Source organism: Littorina saxatilis, linkage group LG17 (genome assembly GCF_037325665.1).
Source record: "Littorina saxatilis isolate snail1 linkage group LG17, US_GU_Lsax_2.0, whole genome shotgun sequence".
NCBI classification, from domain to species: Eukaryota; Metazoa; Mollusca; class Gastropoda; order Littorinimorpha; family Littorinidae; genus Littorina; species Littorina saxatilis.
Window position 1 is genome coordinate 46,531,384 of NC_090261.1, and position 19,539 is coordinate 46,550,922.

Genomic DNA, 19,539 nt, shown 5'->3' on the forward strand with positions numbered 1-19,539 from the left:
CTATGAGGTCAGAGAGAGGATAGAAAGGTTCTAGCTTGGCTTACTGACTTTAACTTCAATGCGTTGTTCCACTCCGTGAGATCCCGAATACAACACCACGTAAACATGCACTAACAGGCACAAACAGGCACAAGGGAATCAGACGGAATCCAGGCGCACCAAAGAACAGCACAGGTAAGCAGTGTTTAGGTTTTGAGGGAAACACCACGAACACAAGGAACAGGAGATCCACGTGAAAACGAAAAACAGGCAAAAAAAGCGTCTGCGTTCCGCGGCGAACAGGAGATCTAGGAAACACAGAGCAATATCTCCAGGATCACACAAACACCACAGAAACACAACAACTACACTACAGCACAGTGATGCAGAGGACAAACATCCACATGAAACACAGATACTGAAGCAAAACGGGTGACGACTCTTTGCGCTTCAGCCAACACAGGGCAGCTGGAAGACGGTCAGAGGGTAAGTCACGGTTGGTTACGTTCTGGAGCGGGTGAGAGCAGGTGTGCACAGCTCGGTGTGCATAGCATCTTGACCTTGCTTCAAGGTCAAGGTCGCAGGAGCCATAAATGTTGTCTAAAAACAGCTATTTTTCACATTTTTCCCATTTTCTCTGAAGTTTTTGAGATTGAATACCTCACCTATATATGATATATAGGGCAAAGTAAGCCCCATCTTTTGATACCAGTTTGGTTTACCTTGCTTCAAGGTCAAGGTCACAGGAGCTCTTCAAAGTTGGATTGTATACATATTTTGAAGTGACCTTGACCCTGAACTATGGAAGATAACTGTTTCAAACTTAATAATTATGTGGGGCACATGTTATGCTTTCATCATGAGACACATTTGGTCACATATGATCAAGGTCAAGGTCACTTTGACCCTTATGAAATGTGACCAAAATAAGGTAGTGAACCACTAAAAGTGACCATATCTCATGGTAGAAAGAGCCAATAAGCACCATTGTACTTCCTATGTCTTGAATTAACAGCTTTGTGTTGCATGACCTTGGATGACCTTCACTTTGGGTCAAGGTCACATGTATTTAGGTAGGAAAAATGTGTAAAGCCGTTCTTAGTGTATGATGTCATTGCTAGGTTTAGCTGAAGGTCAAGGTCATGTAAAGGTCAAGGTCAAGCATGTGAGTCGTATGGGCTTTGCCCTTCTTGTTTATTAATGTGAGCAGGGTACTGAAAACATCGAGGCAGGGCTCCACAGACGTTTCAAGTCGTTCAAGACAAGAGGAGAGGCTGCCGATGACGATGAGACAGGGCTTCAAAGTTTCAAGTCATTCAAGAGGAGAGGAGAGGCTACCGATGACGATGAGACAGGGCTTCAAAGTTTCAAGTCATTCAAGACAAGAGGAGAGGCTACCGATGACAAGGAGACAGGGCTTCAAAGTTTCAAGTCATTCAAGACGAGAGGAGAGGCTACCGATGACGAGGAGACAGGGCTTCAAAGTTTCAAGTCATTCAAGACAAGAGGAGAGGCTACCAATGACGATGAGACAGGGCTTCAAAGTTTCAAGACGAGAGGAGAGGCTACCAATGACGATGAGACAGGGCTTCAAAGTTTCAAGTCATTCAAGAGGAGAGGCTACCGATGACGAGGAGACAGGGCTTCAAAGTTTCAAGTCATTCAAGACGAGAGGAGAGGCTACCGATGACGATGAGACAGGGCTTCAAAGTTTCAAGTCATTCAAGACAAGAGGAGAGGCTACCAATGACGATGAGACAGGGCTTCAAAGTTTCAAGACGAGAGGAGAGGCTACCAATGACGATGAGACAGGGCTTCAAAGTTTCAAGTCATTCAAGAGGAGAGGCTACCGATGACGATGAGACAGGGCTTCAAAGTTTCAAGTCATTCAAGAGGAGAGGCTACCGATGACGAGGAGACAGGGCTTCAAAGTTTCAAGTCATTCAAGACGAGAGGAGAGGCTACCGATGACGATGAGACAGGGCTTCAAAGTTTCAAGTCATTCAAGAGGAGAGGCTACCGATGACGAGGAGACAGGGCTTCAAAGTTTCAAGTCATTCAAGACGAGAGGAGAGGCTACCGATGACGAGGAGACAGGGCTTCAAAGTTTCAAGTCATTCAAGACGAGAGGCTACCGATGACGAGGAGACAGGGCTTCAAAGTTTCAAGTCATTCAAGACAAGAGGAGAGGCTACCAATGACGATGAGACAGGGCTTCAAAGTTTCAAGTCATTCAAGACGAGAGGCGAGGCTACCGATGACGATGAGACAGGGCTTCAAAGTTTCAAGACGAGAGGAGAGGCTACCCATGACGATGAGACAGGGCTTCAAACTTTCAAGTCATTCAAGACGAGAGGCTACCGATGACGATGAGACAGGGCTTCAAAGTTTCAAGTCATTCAAGAGGAGAGGCTACCGATGACGAGGAGACAGGGCTTCAAAGTTTCAAGTCATTCAAGACGAGAGGAGAGGCTACCGATGACGAGGAGACAGGGCTTCAAAGTTTCAAGTCATTCAAGACGAGAGGAGAGGCTACCGATGACGATGAGACAGGGCTTCAACGTTTCAAGTCATTCAAGAGGAGAGGCTACCGATGACGAGGAGACAGGGCTTCAAAGTTTCAAGTCATTCAAGACGAGAGGAGAGGCTACCGATGACGAGGAGACAGGGCTTCAAAGTTTCAAGTCATTCAAGACGAGAGGAGAGGCTACCGATGACGATGAGACAGGGCTTCAACGTTTCAAGTCATTCAAGAGGAGAGGCTACCGATGACGAGGAGACAGGGCTTCAAAGTTTCAAGTCATTCAAGACGAGAGGAGAGGCTACCGATGACGAGGAGACAGGGCTTCAAAGTTTCAAGTCATTCAAGACGAGAGGCTACCGATGACGAGGAGACAGGGCTTCAAAGTTTCAAGTCATTCAAGACAAGAGGAGAGGCTACCAATGACGATGAGACAGGGCTTCAAAGTTTCAAGTCATTCAAGACGAGAGGCGAGGCTACCGATGACGATGAGACAGGGCTTCAAAGTTTCAAGACGAGAGGAGAGGCTACCCATGACGATGAGACAGGGCTTCAAACTTTCAAGTCATTCAAGACGAGAGGCTACCGATGATGATGAGACAGGGCTTCAAAGTTTCAGGTCATTCAAGAGGAGAGGCTACCGATGACGAGGAGACAGGGCTTCAAAGTTTCAAGTCATTCAAGACGAGAGGAGAGGCTACCGATGACGAGGAGACAGGGCTTCAAAGTTTCAAGTCATTCAAGACGAGAGGAGAGGCTACCGATGACGATGAGACAGGGCTTCAACGTTTCAAGTCATTCAAGAGGAGAGGCTACCGATGACGAGGAGACAGGGCTTCAAAGTTTCAAGTCATTCAAGACGAGAGGAGAGGCTACCGATGACGAGGAGACAGGGCTTCTTCTTCTTCTTCTTTGTTCGTGGGCTGAAACTCCCATGTACACTCGTGTATTTTGCACAAGTGGAATTTTACGTGTATGACCGTTTTTTACCCCGCCATTTAGGCAGCCATACGCCGTTTTCGGAGGAAACAGGGCTTCAAAGTTTCAAGTCATTCAAGACGAGAGGAGAGGCTACCGATGACGAGGAGACAGGGCTTGAAAGTTTCAAGTCATTCAAGACGAGAGGAGAGGCTACCGATGACGATGAGACAGGGCTTCAAAGTTTCAAGTCATTCAAGACAAGAGGAGAGGCTACCAATGACGATGAGACAGGGCTTCAAAGTTTCAAGTCATTCAAGACGAGAGGCGAGGCTACCGATGACGATGAGACAGGGCTTCAAAGTTTCAAGACGAGAGGAGAGGCTACCAATGACGATGAGACAGGGCTTCAAAGTTTCAAGTCATTCAAGACGAGAGGAGAGGCTACCGATGACGATGAGACAGGGCTTCAAAGTTTCAAGTCATTCAAGACGAGAGGAGAGGCTACCGATGACGAGGAGACAGGGCTTCAAAGTTTCAAGTCATTCAAGACGAGAGGAGAGAGGCTACCGATGACGAGGAGACAGGGCTTCAAAGTTTCAAGTCATTCAAGACAAGAGGAGAGGCTACCGATGACGAGGAGACAGGGCTTCAAAGTTTCAAGTCATTCAAGACGAGAGGAGAGGCTACCGATGACGAGGAGACAGGGCTTCAAAGTTTCAAGTCATTCGAGACGAGAGGAGAGGCTACCGATGACGAGGAGACAGGGCTTCAAAGTTTCAAGTCATTCAAGACGAGAGGAGAGGCTACCGATGACGATGAGACAGGGCTTCAAAGTTTCAAGTCGTTCCAAACAAGAGGCGCGGCTACCGATGACGAGGAGACAGGGCTTCAAAGTTTCAAATCATTCAAGATGAGAGGAAAGGCTACCGATGACGTCAAGACAGTGCTTCAAAGTTTCAAGACGCTCAACACAGGACGACAAGTAGAGGAGGATGCTCCAGCACAAGACCTCCCTACCGGTCAGCCTCCAATCCCTCTGTGATAGGGTGGAGTGGAAGGGGGAAAATAGGAAGCATAAATGAGACGCCAAGACAGAGGTTGCGATAACGTGACTTTTAACTAACGTACACCAGAAAGCACATCAGAAAGCAGTGTCTGATGACACATGAAAAGAAAAGAAAACATAATATAATTATAAGTACATGATATAACAAGTAGAAACGCACCATTCGTACCAATGCATCCTAACCATACATACATTCCACAATAAACCTACTGTCACAGGTCAGTTTTCGTCAGCCTGTTGTTCTTTCTGCGTGCGCCTCCCAAAGGAAATTTATGGAAGGAAAACACGCCGCCTTTTCGTATTAGCTAAAGAAACAGGTACTACCTTGACTTTATTTCCCTACTTCACTCTTTCCCATGCTCTCGAAGTAGCGGAGAAAGATTAACACAGGTTTACATTATAAGATGTTTGATGGGTTGTTGACAGACCAGCTTTTTTGTCGGTCCGAGGGGGAGCATATCGTCTTTTGTTTCATATTTATTGACCGCGGCCTTCGGCCTTGGCCAATAAATATGAAACAAAAGACGATAATATTATGCCCCCCGAGGACCGACAAAAAAGCTGGTCTGGCAACAAACCATCAAACATCGTTTTTGTCATCATTTTGGTGGTTCAACATTAAGTGAAAAATCAACACAGGGAGCCATGGTTTGAAACGCGAGTTCTGTTATTATAATGCATGTTCGGGGCCCCAGCACGTTGTTCAAAGCTGGCGTGCGAAAGCAACTTACTGTGTGTGATTTGAGTTTATATTAAATGTTGAGACAAGTATGTCAGGTTTGAGGATGCGAAGTTCTGTAGGTTCCGACTACAGAGTGGTGTGTGAAACCAACAGTAAGCGCCTTTGAGACGATAGTGCCCACAGTCAGCGTTGACCATCTCACAACAGATCTGTTATGTGGATTATCGTGCGACGTTCGAGTCGGGGGCAAGGAATCGCAGGAAGCAAAGATGAGTCTTTTTCCATTGTCACCTTTCTTTCCGGTTGTTGGTGCATATAATATTGTGCGGACAAAATGATGCGACGGCGAGTGTTTTTTACCTCCAAGATTTTGTGGTGTGGGTATTGTTTTGCTCGTTTCATACCCACACCAAAACCTGAAACACACCCCACCCTCCCCCTCCCTCACAATCAGTCCATGAACACAAACACTGACACACACAAATTAATGATCAAGTTACCCCCCCCCCCCCCCAACCCTTCACTTGCACACCTGCAACGCAGACGATCATATTATTGATTAAATATTCATATAGGTCATTTTTGGGTTTTTTGTTCTTGTTTGTGTTATTGCAGAATCGGGTTTCTCTTATTACTACACGTGTCTCTTCATTACATTTCACCATCGGCCTACCACCCTGCCCCTCTCGGTATTCCACCCCTCGGTTTTTAGTGGTAAATATTAGTAATCGAATATTGAAGCTACGTTGAGTCAAAGGTCACAGAAGATTTGCATCGTGCAGCACTGCACGAATTGGGTCAAAGGACACAAACGATTTGCGTGGTGCCGCGAAGGAAAGATAATCGCGATCTTGTTTCTCATTGCCTCTCTGTTTTTCTAGACTTGTCATTCTGCTTGCTCGGCTTTGTCAGATGTCTTCATTTCTTGTTGCTATATTCTTTGCTTTTTTATTATTATTTTTTTTATTTGCGCTTAGTTTATCGATACAACGTCTTGTGCATGGGTCAAAATGTGTGTGTCAGGGGTCAATTGGTTTGACTTAAACTTGACGTTCGTGTTTCTCCAAACAGAGATACACGCACTCCATGACTTTGTGAGAAGATAAAACATATCGATAGGTTTCATTTGTTTGCGATAAAGCATAAATGTATGACCTTTGATGATGTAGTTTTGTTTTTTGTTTACATTTGCCAGTTTGCCAGTTCGTATTTGGAACTTGGCGAAGCAGTGTCGTCTGTTTAGGTCTGGGGAAACGCCAATGAAAAGAGCCGAAGAATCCTCGAGCGTTTCTATTGGGTTTGCTTTTGATTATCCATGTAATAGGGCTTCCTGCAACTATGGTAACCGGGGATTTATTCCCCGGGGAACATGACATTTATTTCCCATGTGCTTATGAATGAAAACTCGTGAAAATGATGACAAAATTTAATACGTGGATAGTGTTATAAAATTCTTGAAATGCAGCACACATTGATCAGGTTAGTCTATTTCTGCTAAATATCAGTATCGTATTAAATGCAGCACACACTGTTCAAGCTAGATTTTGTCACTTGAATCGCAGCACACTCTGTTCAACTGTCTATAATAATTGCTGCTGGATATCAATTCCGTCATGGTAATCTAACATGACTCAGCCGTCGCAAACGTTCTTCAGAATTTTCCCTTGGAGGACGTCAAAACAAAAGGAATACACATATGTTCATGAAGTTTTGACTGAGCTCAATGTCATTGAAAAGATACACAGGATGACGTGTAGCACTTGGTTGGTCTTGAAAACCGCGCTCCTGGTCTGGGTCGTCAACCTTCTTCTCAAGACACCATCATCAAATCAATAGCAGTGCCGTAAAATCCCTAGCATAAGCCCACCCCCCCTGTGCACATATTTAGGGCAACATTGGGGGGTGGGCGTTTGCTAGGGATAGACCCCTTTGCAGAAAGTAAGTTTTGTGCTCAACCGTGTAATTGAGTGAATACAAACCCCGAAAGCATGTAAGTTAGGTCGTGTGAGTAGAAGTGAAGGAAAAAAGAAAGAACAAGTCGCGTAAGGCGAAAATACAATATTTAGTCAAGTAGCTGTCGAACGTGAAATTGACAAGAAGAGCGGGGTAGTGGTTACGCTATGCTGCATAGCACGCTTTTCTGTACCTGTCTTTGTTTTAACTTTCTGAGCGTGTTTTTAATCCAAACATATCATATCTATATGTTTTTGGAATCAGGAAGCGACAAGGAATAAGATGAAAGTGTTTTTAAATTGATTTGGACAATTTAATTTTGATAATGATTTTTATATATTTAATTTTCAGAGCTTGTTTTTAATCCGAATATAACATATTTATATGTTTTTGGAATCAGCAAATGATGGAGAATAAGATAAACGTAAATTTGGATCGTTTTATAAATTTTTATTTTTTTTTACAATTTTCAGATTTTTAATGACCAAAGTCATTAATTAATTTTTAAGCCACCACATTAAAATGCAATACCGAACCCCGGGCTTCGTCGAAGAGTACTTGACTAAAATTTCAACCAATTTGGTTGAAAAATGAGGGCGTGACAGTGCCGCCTCAACTTTCACGAAAAGCCGGATATGACGTCATCAAAGACATTTATCAAAAAAATGAAAAAAACGTTTGGGGATTTCATACCCAGGAACTCTCATGTCAAATTTCATAAAGATCGGTCCAGTAGTCTGAATCGCTCTACACACACACACACACACGCACATACACCACGACCCTCGTTTCGATTCCCCCTCGATGTTAAAATATTTAGTCAAAACCTAAATATAACAAGAGGCGAAGCCTTCAAGGCTCACGTAAGAAATCGACAAACAGTAACACAAACTCAATCACTCCGTCACACACACACACACACACACACACACACACACACACACACACACACACACACACACACACACAGTAAGCATAGGTGAAACTGTGCAAGAAAGCGAGACCCTGGATCTGCCAAGTAGTCTCGGCCCGCTCACAATAATAATGACCGAGACTTTCAGTAATTCCTTTGCGTGACGTCTAACCCTCTTACGTCATAATGTGACGTCTTCAAATAGTTTCTATCACACACGTCAAACACTTTTGACCGAGACTGACGTAATCCATAGACTCGGAAATGTTAAAGTTTCTATCACACACACACACACACACACACACACACGCACGCACAGACAGACAAAGTTTATCATCGCATAGGCTACACTTACGTGAGCCAAAAAGGAAAGAAACACGAAAAGGTAAAGAAGGGGAAAAAGATGACTTTTAGAACAGTCTGCACAAATCCTAGTGAAAGTGAGCCTATAGTCTCTTTGAAAAAAGCAGGGTGGGCGTTTGCTAGGTAGTTACCCCTGTGCACAACTTTTGGCCCAAAGTGGGGGGTGGGCGTTTGCTAGATGGTGGGCTTATGCTAGGGATTTTACGGTAGTAGTCTGGTCGCATCTCTCTCCACAAATACAGCAGCATGAGGAAGAGGAGGATGAATTCATCATTGGACCGTGGGTTCCTTCAAAGACAGGGGAACTGCTTTTCTTTCAAGCGTTCTTCGTTCCGTGGACTTGCGGAAAACGACCCTCTCGTGAAACGATTTTTGTTTACGTCAGTACACTTGGATACGTCACATGAATACGTCACTTGGATACGTCGTGTAATGCGCGAGTAGTCTCGGTTGCCTATTCTCTTCTTGACAGGTTCGCGCCTCATAATAATAATTCATGACACCTACTATATCAAGTGAACAGAGGGGGGGGGGGGGGGGGGGGGGGGGGGGGGAGAGAGAAAGAGCGGTTGGGAGACAGGACCTATTATCCTTTACAACACTAGATCTCCGGGGACACGTCACGTCTGCATGCATTGAAGCGTGGCGAGGGCCGATAATTTCAAGGTCCATACTACTAAGTTACTAAGGGGAGGTTACTCTAGCTATGACGTCACAAGGCACGCTACGTCGTGAACAAAGACACTCAGCTGTCGCGGGAAACAAAATGGCTGACACACATGCATGCATACATACAATTACATACACGCCATAGCATCAATCATACGCTCAGAACACATCATAGAACTGATTAAACATAGCAAATACAATAATACCAAAGAAACAATATCTACTTACAGTTCCTTCCTCAAGATATAGCCGCACACAACTCGTCGGAACTCGAATTACGATCCCGGTCGAAAGTCACCTCGCTGATATAAACCCAGCTCTAAAACGTTTCTCACACACACACAGTCTCTCTAGACAATCCTCGAAATCGCCAAAATAAACGTTATAATGGCTCAGCTACACTCCTTACATTAACACAGTAATCGTTCAATCAAAAGTTAAACAGCACAAATCCAAGCCGATACGCACACTGAAACACGTCCTCTCACTTCGAAATCATACCGGGTACTGTCCTAGCCCACGCTATCATTCTGAGGCTCACGCGCGCACCCATTCAAACAATCAACCAATAAGAAACCAGCCTCCCTACACACCTAAAATTAGCTACAACACACAATAATCCTAGCGGGAGACACAACTTGGGTCAGGGGAAGATAATAGACAGGGAGTAAAAAAGAGGGACAACAGTACGTGAAATTGCCACACGGCTACATCCCCCCCCCCCAGCTCTATACCAACTGCGTCCTCGCAGGTATAACGCCTCGGGATTAGCTGAAAATGACATCTATTAATCAAACACAAGTTCACCCAAGTGAAACAACAAATACAATCAGAAACAGGAACGGATGGCACGCACAGTCACCCAACCCATTCATGCAAGACAAAATACAACAGGCAATCAAGGCATAGTGTACACACAGTCTCTTAGCAGAGCACGAACAGTCTCACAATGTTATCGGGTCAGCGTCGTAAAGCTCTCCGGGGGCTGGGGCTGTCGCAAGCCGATGCTCTTTCTCTGTGAGCTGCTGTTGCAACAACGCTTCCAAGTCTTTGCGAATGTGTCCTGCTGCTTTCCGCTCAATTGACACCTCTTCACACTTGAAAACTAACCGCTCTCTAAGTTGGCGTATTTCTAAGTCCTTCTGGAAACGTTCATCCTGTAACTGTTGTTTGGCCTCCAGTTCCTTCTTCAGTCGGGTCTCTAATCTGTCAATGGAGGCCTCGTGCTTCGACGTCAGCTGTTCCTGTGCAGTCACAACCTCCTCTGTCTGACTGTTCTGCTCGCGTGGGGGTTGCTTGATGGATGTTGACTGCTGGTCCACACGTAGCTCACTGGGCTCTCTCCATGACAACGGTTGTTGACTCCCATGACGCTTGGTAGGGCACCTGCTCCGTAGGTGCCCGTGGCGGTTGCAAAGCCAACAACGTGGCTTCGCGAACGGTTGCTGTTGACGAGAGGCAGCCGGCGGGCGTTGGTACAGGGCAGCGCGTAGCTCTGCTGACTTGACGGCGAGTTCGCTGACTTGTAATTGCAGGCTGCGTACCTCAGTGCTGCTCTCTGTTGCTTGTTGTTGCTTCGTCACTACCTCGAAATCTTCCCTCATCCACCTGAGAGCTTCTGCACGGACTGCCGCAAAAGTGACAGCCTCGCGCCCTCTCACAAAGCGCATGAGGTCCCGTCTCATTGCAGGCAAGAACAGTCCGTGCATGAATTGCTCACGAAGTGCAGCATCGGTAACTGTACCGGCAACAACAGCATTCGTCTTCACCTGCAGAGCCTGCAACTTGTGGGCATATGAGAGAATGCCCTCCTCTTGACTCTGGCAGATGTTGTAGAACGACGCTAGTAGAGTGGAAATGCTGGCGTGGTCCCCAAACGTGTCCTGCAGGATGGTCAAGACAAGGTCAGCCGTGGCAGTCGCCTGAGGGGGGTACATGTTGATCTCCTTCTTTGCGGCCCCAGCGAGGGACTGGATCAGCCACTCTGCTCCCTCGCCTCCAAGTGCCGCCATGTTGAAATGGGAAATGATGCGCCCTGCCTCAGTGCTGAAATCGTCGAGCTGACAGCCATCGTCACCACCAGTGAAGACAGGAAGCCTGGGAGGGGGGAACATCTGCCACTGGGGTCTAGGAACCCCGTCGACCGCCATCTTGGATACGCTGAGTACCTCCTACACTGCTTTCTGATGTTAAACTACGGCGTCTCTACTTCCTAAACCCTGCTACGCAAGCGCCAGATGTGATAGGGTGGAGTGGAAGGGGGAAAATAGGCCAGGAAGCATAAATGAGACGCCAAGACAGAGGTTGCGATAACGTGACTTTTAATGAACGTACACCAGAAAGCACATCAGAAAGCAGTGTCTGATGACACATGAAAAGAAAAGAAAACATAATAAAAGTACATGATAGAACAAGTAGAAACGCACCATTCGTACCAATGCATCCTAACCATACATACATTCCACAATAAACATACTATATCAAGTGAACAGAGTGGGGGGGGGGGGGGGGGGGAGAGAAAGAGCGGTTGGGAGACAGGACCTATTATACGTTATTTGCGTGTTTGACCAAAATATGACATTTTACACAGATCGAGACAGTCATTGTTCTCCGAGACCGCGCTAGCGGCTACCAGTAAGTTCGTCACACGGTAGATTCGTCACCGGTCCCGGTAACTTCGCCACAGTAACTTCGCCACAGTAGTCCGAGCGCGGCTCTCTCTCTGTCTCTCTCTCTCCCACCTCCTTCCACCCCTCCCTCTGCTCACATTGAGTTTCTCTGCCTCCTTGACAGTGAGGTTGAAGTCGTGTGTGTGTGTGTTTTAGTGAGTGTGTGTGTATGTGCGATGGTGTGTGTGTGTTTGTCAGTGCGTGTGTGCGCCGTGTCATGGATGTGGGTGTATGTACGTCCGTGTCTCTCTCTCTCTCTCTCTCTCTCTCTCTCTCTCTCTCTCTCTCTCTCTCTCTCTCTCTCTCTCTCTCACTGCAGGCTGTTGAGAACTGCTCAATGAGTCGATCTCGGGTTGAGAACTGCTCAATGAGTAGATCTCGGGTTTTAAAATAACAACGCTCGGACCAGCGGACTGTGTCGTCTGAAAACTGCTCAGTTGAGAGCTGCACAATGAGTAGATCTCGGGTTTTCAAATAACCTCTCTCTCTCTCTCTCTATAAAAAATGTGAATCTTGAATCTCTCCCACAAATCAAACATCTGAAAGCATAAGCTCTTTAGCATATGATAAACACCCGCCCACCCCTGCCGGTAACTTCGTCATAGGTGACGAATCTACCGTGTGACGAACTTACTGGTAGCCGCGCTAGCGGTCGAGGTGAACAATGACTGTCGAGATCTGTGTAAAATGTCATATTTTGGTCAAACACGCAAATAACATTTATGTATCGATCGAATTCCTTTCAGGTACAGTACTTATGACTTTGTTGTTGTTTTGACGATTGAACGAGCACACACACACATGCATGCAATCCACATGTATGCAATCAAACACATAAGCTTCATATTTGGGCGTTTCAGGTTGACCGAAACTTCAAAGGAACTACAAAACACACGTCATGTACTCACTTTGTTGTTGTTTTGACATTGAAAAGCACACACACATGCAATCAAACACATGACGTTTTTTTTTATATTTAGTCAAGTTTTGACTAAATATTTTAACATCGAGGGGGAATCGAAACGAGGGTCGTGGTGTATGTGCGTCTGTCTGTCTGTGTGTGTGTGTGTAGAGCGATTCAGACTAAACTACTGGACCGATCTTTATGAAATTTGACATGAGAGTTCCTGGGTATGAAATCCCCGAACGTTTTTTTCATTTTTTTGATAAATGTCTTTGATGACGTCATATCCGGCTTTTCGTGAAAGTTGAGGCGGCACTGTCACGCCCTCATTTTTCAACCAAATTGGTTGAAATTTTGGTCAAGTACTCTTCGACGAAGCCCGGGGTTCGGTATTGCATTTCAGCTTGGTGGCTTAAAAATTAATTAATGACTTTGGTCATTAAAAATCTGAAAATTGTAAAAAAAAAATAAAAATTTATAAAACGATCCAAATTTACGTTTATCTTATTCTCCATCATTTGCTGATTCCAAAAACATATAAATATGTTATATTCGGATTAAAAACAAGCTCTGAAAATTAAATATATAAAAATTATTATCAAATTTTTTTTTTCGAAATCAATTTAAAAACACTTTCATCTTATTCCTTGTCGGTTCCTGATTCCAAAAATATATAGATATGATATGTTTGGATTAAAAACACGCTCAGAAAGTTAAAACGAAGAGAGGTACAGAAAAGCGTGCTATCCTTCTCAGCGCAACGAATACCCCGCTCTTCTTGTCAATTCCACGAGCACTGCCTTTGCCACGGGCGGTGGAGTGACGATGCTACGAGTATACGGTCTTGCTGCGTTGCGTTGCGTTCAGTTTCATTCTGTGAGTTCGACAGCTACTTGACTAAATATTGTATTTTCGCCTTACGCGACTTGTTTTAGTTCCTTTGAAGTTTCGGTCAACCTGAAAAGCCAAATTATAAAGTTTTGTCGGCCTCTGACGTCACATGACTCAAAGAAGGGAAATCCAATCTCCAATCGATACATAAAGTTTTGTCACATTATCCTTTACAACACAATAGATCTCCGGGGACACGTCACGTCTGCACGCATTGAAGCGTGACGAGGGCCGATAATTTCAAGGTCCATACTACTAAGTTACTAAGGGGAGGTTACTCTAGCCATGACGTCACAAGGCACGCTACGTCGTGAACAAAGACACTCAGCTGTCGCGGGAAACAAAATGGCTGACACACATACATGCATATGTTCTGCGCGAACTTAGAATCCGGTTTCATTCTAGAATGGACCGGGTCCAGGTTGGAATTCTAACCCTGCGCAAGTACAGGGGTGCCATTCTAGAATGAAACCCTTGTTGCTGGTCCATTCTAGAATCGGCCGTGCGCAAGGTTGGAATTTGGGTCCAAGTTGGAATAGTCATTTCAGTTAGACTATCACACAGCCAAAGCCACAAATGTGGATTTTCTGTTTGTTTTTGTTTTTTGTGTGTTTGGTTGGGTTTTTTCTCGGGTTTTTTACACTTTACTCAAAGACATCGTGAATTGGGATTGTGATGTTCTGAAAGTGATTACGATTTTGAGAGACACTCAGCACTGATCGCTACGAACGGAAATTTCCGGACTGACAGTGTTTTGCCGATCTCGCTTGTAACTTTTAATCTTATTCATATACATGAAGTTGGTCTTCTGAATTGTGAAGATATAATGTCAACTTTTTTTTAAACCTGTGACAACAGCTCTATAACTCACTCTGTCCTTCTGTTGGTCTGTCTGTCGGTTAGTCGGTCTGACCGTCTGTCTGTCTGTCTGTCAACAAAATTGTCAAAAAACCGGACATTTCCGAGAGGGAGACAGCGCTGACATTGCAAGCGGCCGCAACCGGCTCTCATCACAAAAACAACTGCCCTGCAAACAATACCGCCCTGATAGTCCCCCTTGCTATGGTCTGCCTTTGTTTATTGCGTACTCAGGAGTGTCAACTTTCTTGACAAGATCGCCAAAGGATTTTTTTCAGGGGTAGACAAATCAGCCCCATTTTATCAAAGGGAAGGTGCAGGTGGAGATAATTCAAGGGAAGACAACTCTGTCTTACCTACAAACATTACGGCCCCCTTTATTCAAGGGTTTCATTCTAGAATGGCACCACTGTACTTGCGCAGGGTTAGAATTCCAACCTGGACCCGGTCCATTCTAGAATGAAACCGGATTCTAAGTTCGCGCAGAACACATACATACAATAGACCCTATCGGTATTCCAAGCTCTCGTAAGCTCTCGCAAACTTCAGAGCATAGCAAAGCATGTGGTACAGCGATCTCGCGCGAGCTGCGAAAGCAGAGGTTCGAAGTTCTCGCGACGTTCAAAGCATAACAAAGAACGTGTCTCGCGAGAGCTGCTCAGATACCGCGCCGAAAAGGTCTATTACATACACGCCATAGCATCAATCATACGCTCAGAACACATCATAGAACTGATTAAACATATAGCAAATACAATAATACCAAAGAAACAATATCTACTTACAGTTCCTTCCTCAAGATATAGCCGCACACAACTCGTCGGAACTCGAATTACGATCCCGGTCGAAAGTCACCTCGCTGATATAAACCCAGCTCTAAAACGTTTCTCACACACACAAAGTCTCTCTAGACAATCCTCGAAATCGCCAAAATAAACGTTCTAATGGCTCAGCTACACTCCTTACATTAACACAGTAATCGTTCAATCAAAAGTTAAACAGCACAAATCCAAGCCGATACGCACACTGAAACACGTCCTCTCACTTCGAAATCATACCGGGTATACTGTCCTAGCTCACGCTATCATTCTGAGGTTCACGCGCGCACCCATTCAAACAATCAACCAATAAGAAACCAGCTTCCCTACACACCTAAAATTAGCTACAACACACAATAATCCTAGCGGGAGACACAACTTGGGTCATGGGAAAATAATAGACAGGGAGTAAAAGAGAGGGACAACAGTACGTGAAATTGCCACACGGCTACACCTCCAAAACCTTTCGTGAGTTACAGTGACTATAGATGCTGTGATAATCTCTCTCTCCCTCTGTTTTTCTCTCTCTTTGAAATTCGGATCGATCGATTGTGAAATCGCGTTTACCCCCGCCCAACCTCCCCATGCTCTTATACGGGCTGTTAGCCTAAAGGAGCAATAATTAAACCATCCCAAGCATCGCAAACATCTCTCTCTCTCTCTCTCTCTCTCTCTCTCTCTCTCTCTCTCTCTCTCTCTCTCTCTCTCTCTCTCTCTCCCTTTCTAACCCTCTGTCGCGTGCTCGCTCTCTGAAGCCCAATGGAGGTGTTTGTGCGTGCGTGCGTGCGTGTGTGTGTGTGTGTGTGTGCATGTGTGTGTTTGTGCGTGTGTGTGTATGTGAGTGTGTGCGTGCGTGTCTGTATGTGTGTGTGACTCCTGTGCTGTGTGTGTGTGTGTGTGTGTGTGTGTGTGTGTGTGTGAACGTGTGTGTGAGCGTGTGTGTGTGTGTGTGTGCTTGTGTTTGTTTCTGTCTGTCTGTCTATCTGTCACCGTCTGTCAGTCCGTGTAGGAATCTGGCGTAGTGTCTATGTATCCCCTTCCCCCCCCCCCCCCTCCCGCCGCACCTTTTCTGTCTCTGTCCATGATTGTAAATGCAATTATGTTAACAGGTAATCCTCCTGTCTGTTTTCATTTCGGCTTCCATGTCCAAGAATGTAAGCATAAACAAGTCGCGTAAGGCGAAATTACTACATTTAGTCAAGCTGTGGAACTCACAGAATGAAACTGAACGCACTGCATTTTTTCACAATGACCGTAGTTCACCGCTTGTGCAAAACAGAGTGAAACTGACGAGCCTGTTCAGTGCTGCATAGCACGCTTTTCTGTACCTCTCTTCGTTTGAACTTTCTGAGCGTGTTTTTAATCCAAACATATCATATCTATATGTTTTTGGAATCAGGAACCGACAAGGAATGAGATGAAATTGTTTTTAAATCGATTTCGGAAATTTAATTTTGATCATAATTTTTATATTTTTAATTTTCAGAGCTTGTTTTTAATCCAAATATAACATATTTATATGTTTTTGGAATCAGGAAATGATGTAGAATAAGATGAACGTTTTATAACAAAAAAAATGTATTACAATTTTCAGATTTTTAATGACCAAAGTCATCAATTAATTTTTAAGCCACCAAACTGAAATGCAATACCGAAGTCCGGCCTTCGTCGAAGATTGTTTTACAAAAATTTCAATCAATTTGATTGAAAAATGAGGGTGTGACAGTGCCGCCTCAACTTTTACAAAAAGCCGGATATGACGTCATCAACGGTATTTATCGAAAAAATGAAACAAAACGTCCGGGGATATCATACCCAGGAACTCTCATGTCAAATTTCATAACGATCGGTCCAGTAGTTTGGTCTGAATCGCTCTACACACACACACGCACAGACAGACAGACAGACACACACATACACCACGACCCTCGTCTCGATTCCCCCTCTATGTTAAAACATTTAGTCAAAACTTAACTAAATGTAAAAAGGGATGTTGTACCACGTGTTTCAGACGGTTTCTCAGTTTCTGTGTGCTGTGGAACACCACTCTGCATCCCCTCCAACTTCAGGTACTTTTTCACATAACTTGTACTGCGATCAAATGCCGTATGATGAATCAACAAGTCGCGTAAGGCGAAAATACAACATTTAGTCAAGTAGCTGTTGAACTCACAGAATGAAACTGAACGCAATGCAACGCAGCAAGACCGTATACTCGTAGCATCGTCAGTCCACCGCTCATGGCAAAGGCAGTGAAATTGACAAGAAGAGCGGGGTAGTAGTTGCGCTGAGAAGGATAGCACGCTTTTCTGTACCTCTCTTCGTTTGAACTTTCTGAGCGTGTTTTTAATCCAAACATATCATATCTATATGTTTTTGGAATCAGGAACCGACAAGGAATAAGATGAAAGTGTTTTTAAATTGATTTCGAAAATTTAATTTTGATAATAGTTTTTATATTTTTAATTTTCAGAGCTTGTTTTTAATCCAAATATAACATATTTATATGTTTTTGGAATCAGAAAATGATGGAGAATAAGATAAACGTAAATTTGGATCGTTTTATAAAAATTTTTTTTTTTACAATTTTCAGATTTTTAATGACCAAAGCCATTAATTAATTTTTAAGCCACCACGCTGAAATGCAATACCGAAGTCCGGGCTTCGTCGAAGACTACTTGACCAAAATGTCAACCAATTTGGTTGAAAAATGAGAGCGTGACAGTGCCGCCTCAGCTTTTACGAAAAGCCGGATATGACGTCATCAAAGACATTTATCAAAAAAATGAAAAAAAACCTCTCGGGATATCATACCCAGGAACTCTCATGTCAAATTTCATAAAGCTCGGTCCAGTAGTTTAGTCTGAATCGCTCTACACACACACACGCACGCACAGACACACACACACACACACACACACACACACACACACACACACACACACACACACACACACACACACACACACACACACACACATACACCACGACCTTCGTCTCGATTCCCCCCTCTACGTTAAAACATTTAGTCAAAACTTGACTAAATGTAAAAAGATGAGGTATTGGAAAACATGTTTGTTTGTGAACCGTCTTACAAGTATCTTCATTAGATAAGAATCAAAACTTGACCAAATGTAAAAGTTGAGAAAACTGTCATGTCCATTTTCATTATGCCTAAACATGGAAATTTGTCCCAAGTAAAAATTCATGTGAACCCCCACAGTTCTGTCCAGGCTTTTACATTGGAAAATACATCCTTCCACTTGGACACATAGAGAATACTACATGGCTTGCTGTGTCGTACCAGATTTACACGAGTTGGTTTTTTATATTTAGTCAAGTTTTGACTAAATATTTTAACATCGAGGGGGAATCGAAACGAGGGTATGGTGTATGTGTGTGCGTGTGTGTGTGTGTGTGTGTGTGTGTAGAGCGATTCAGACTAAACTACTGGACCGATCTTTATGAAATTTGACATGAGAGTTCCTGGGTATGAAATCCCCGAACGTTTTTTTCATTTTTTTGATAAATGTCTTTGATGACGTCATATCCGGCTTTTCGTGAAAGTTGAGGCGGCACTGTCACGCCCTCATTTTTCAACCAAATTGGTTGAAATTTTGGTCAAGTAATCTTCGACGAAGCCCGGGGTTCGGTATTGCATTTCAACTTGGTGGCTTAAAAATTAATTAATGACTTAGGTCATTAAAAATCTGAAAATTGTAAAAAACAATAAAAATTTATAAAACGATCCAAATTTACGTTTATCTTATTCTCCATCATTTGCTGATTCCAAAAACATATAAATATGTTATATTCGGATTAAAAACAAGCTCTAAAAATTAAATATATAAAAATTATTATCAACATTTTTTTTTCGAAATCAATTTAAAAACACTTTCATCTTATTCCTTGTCGGTTCCTGATTCCAAAAATATATAGATATGATATGTTTGGATTAAAAACACGCTCAGAAAGATGCTACGAGTATACGGTCTTGCTGCGTTGCGTTGCGTTCAGTTTCATTCTGTGAGTTCGACAGCTACTTGACTAAATATTGTATTTTCGCCTTACGCGACTTGTTTATATTTAGTCAAGTTTTGACTAAATATTTTAACATCGAGGGGGAATCGAAACGAGGGTATGGTGTATGTGTGTGCGTGTGTGTGTGTGTGTGTGTGTGTAGAGCGATTCAGACTAAACTACTGGACCGATCTTTATGAAATTTGACATGAGAGTTCCTGGGTATGAAATCCCCGAACGTTTTTTTCATTTTTTTGATAAATGTCTTTGATGACGTCATATCCGGCTTTTCGTGAAAGTTGAGGCGGCACT

General features: G+C 43.9%; 1 protein-coding gene across 1 annotated transcript in view; it reads left to right on the forward strand.

Annotated features, from left to right (window-relative positions):
• The window catches only part of LOC138953488 (phospholipase B1, membrane-associated-like), a 43,702-nt gene that overhangs the window by 9,033 nt on the left and 15,130 nt on the right, over positions 1-19,539 (forward strand). The window contains exon 3 of the mRNA XM_070325330.1: positions 17,219-17,276. Within this exon, the coding sequence (XP_070181431.1) occupies positions 17,219-17,276 (58 nt within the window). The remainder of the gene's footprint in view (positions 1-17,218; positions 17,277-19,539) is intronic.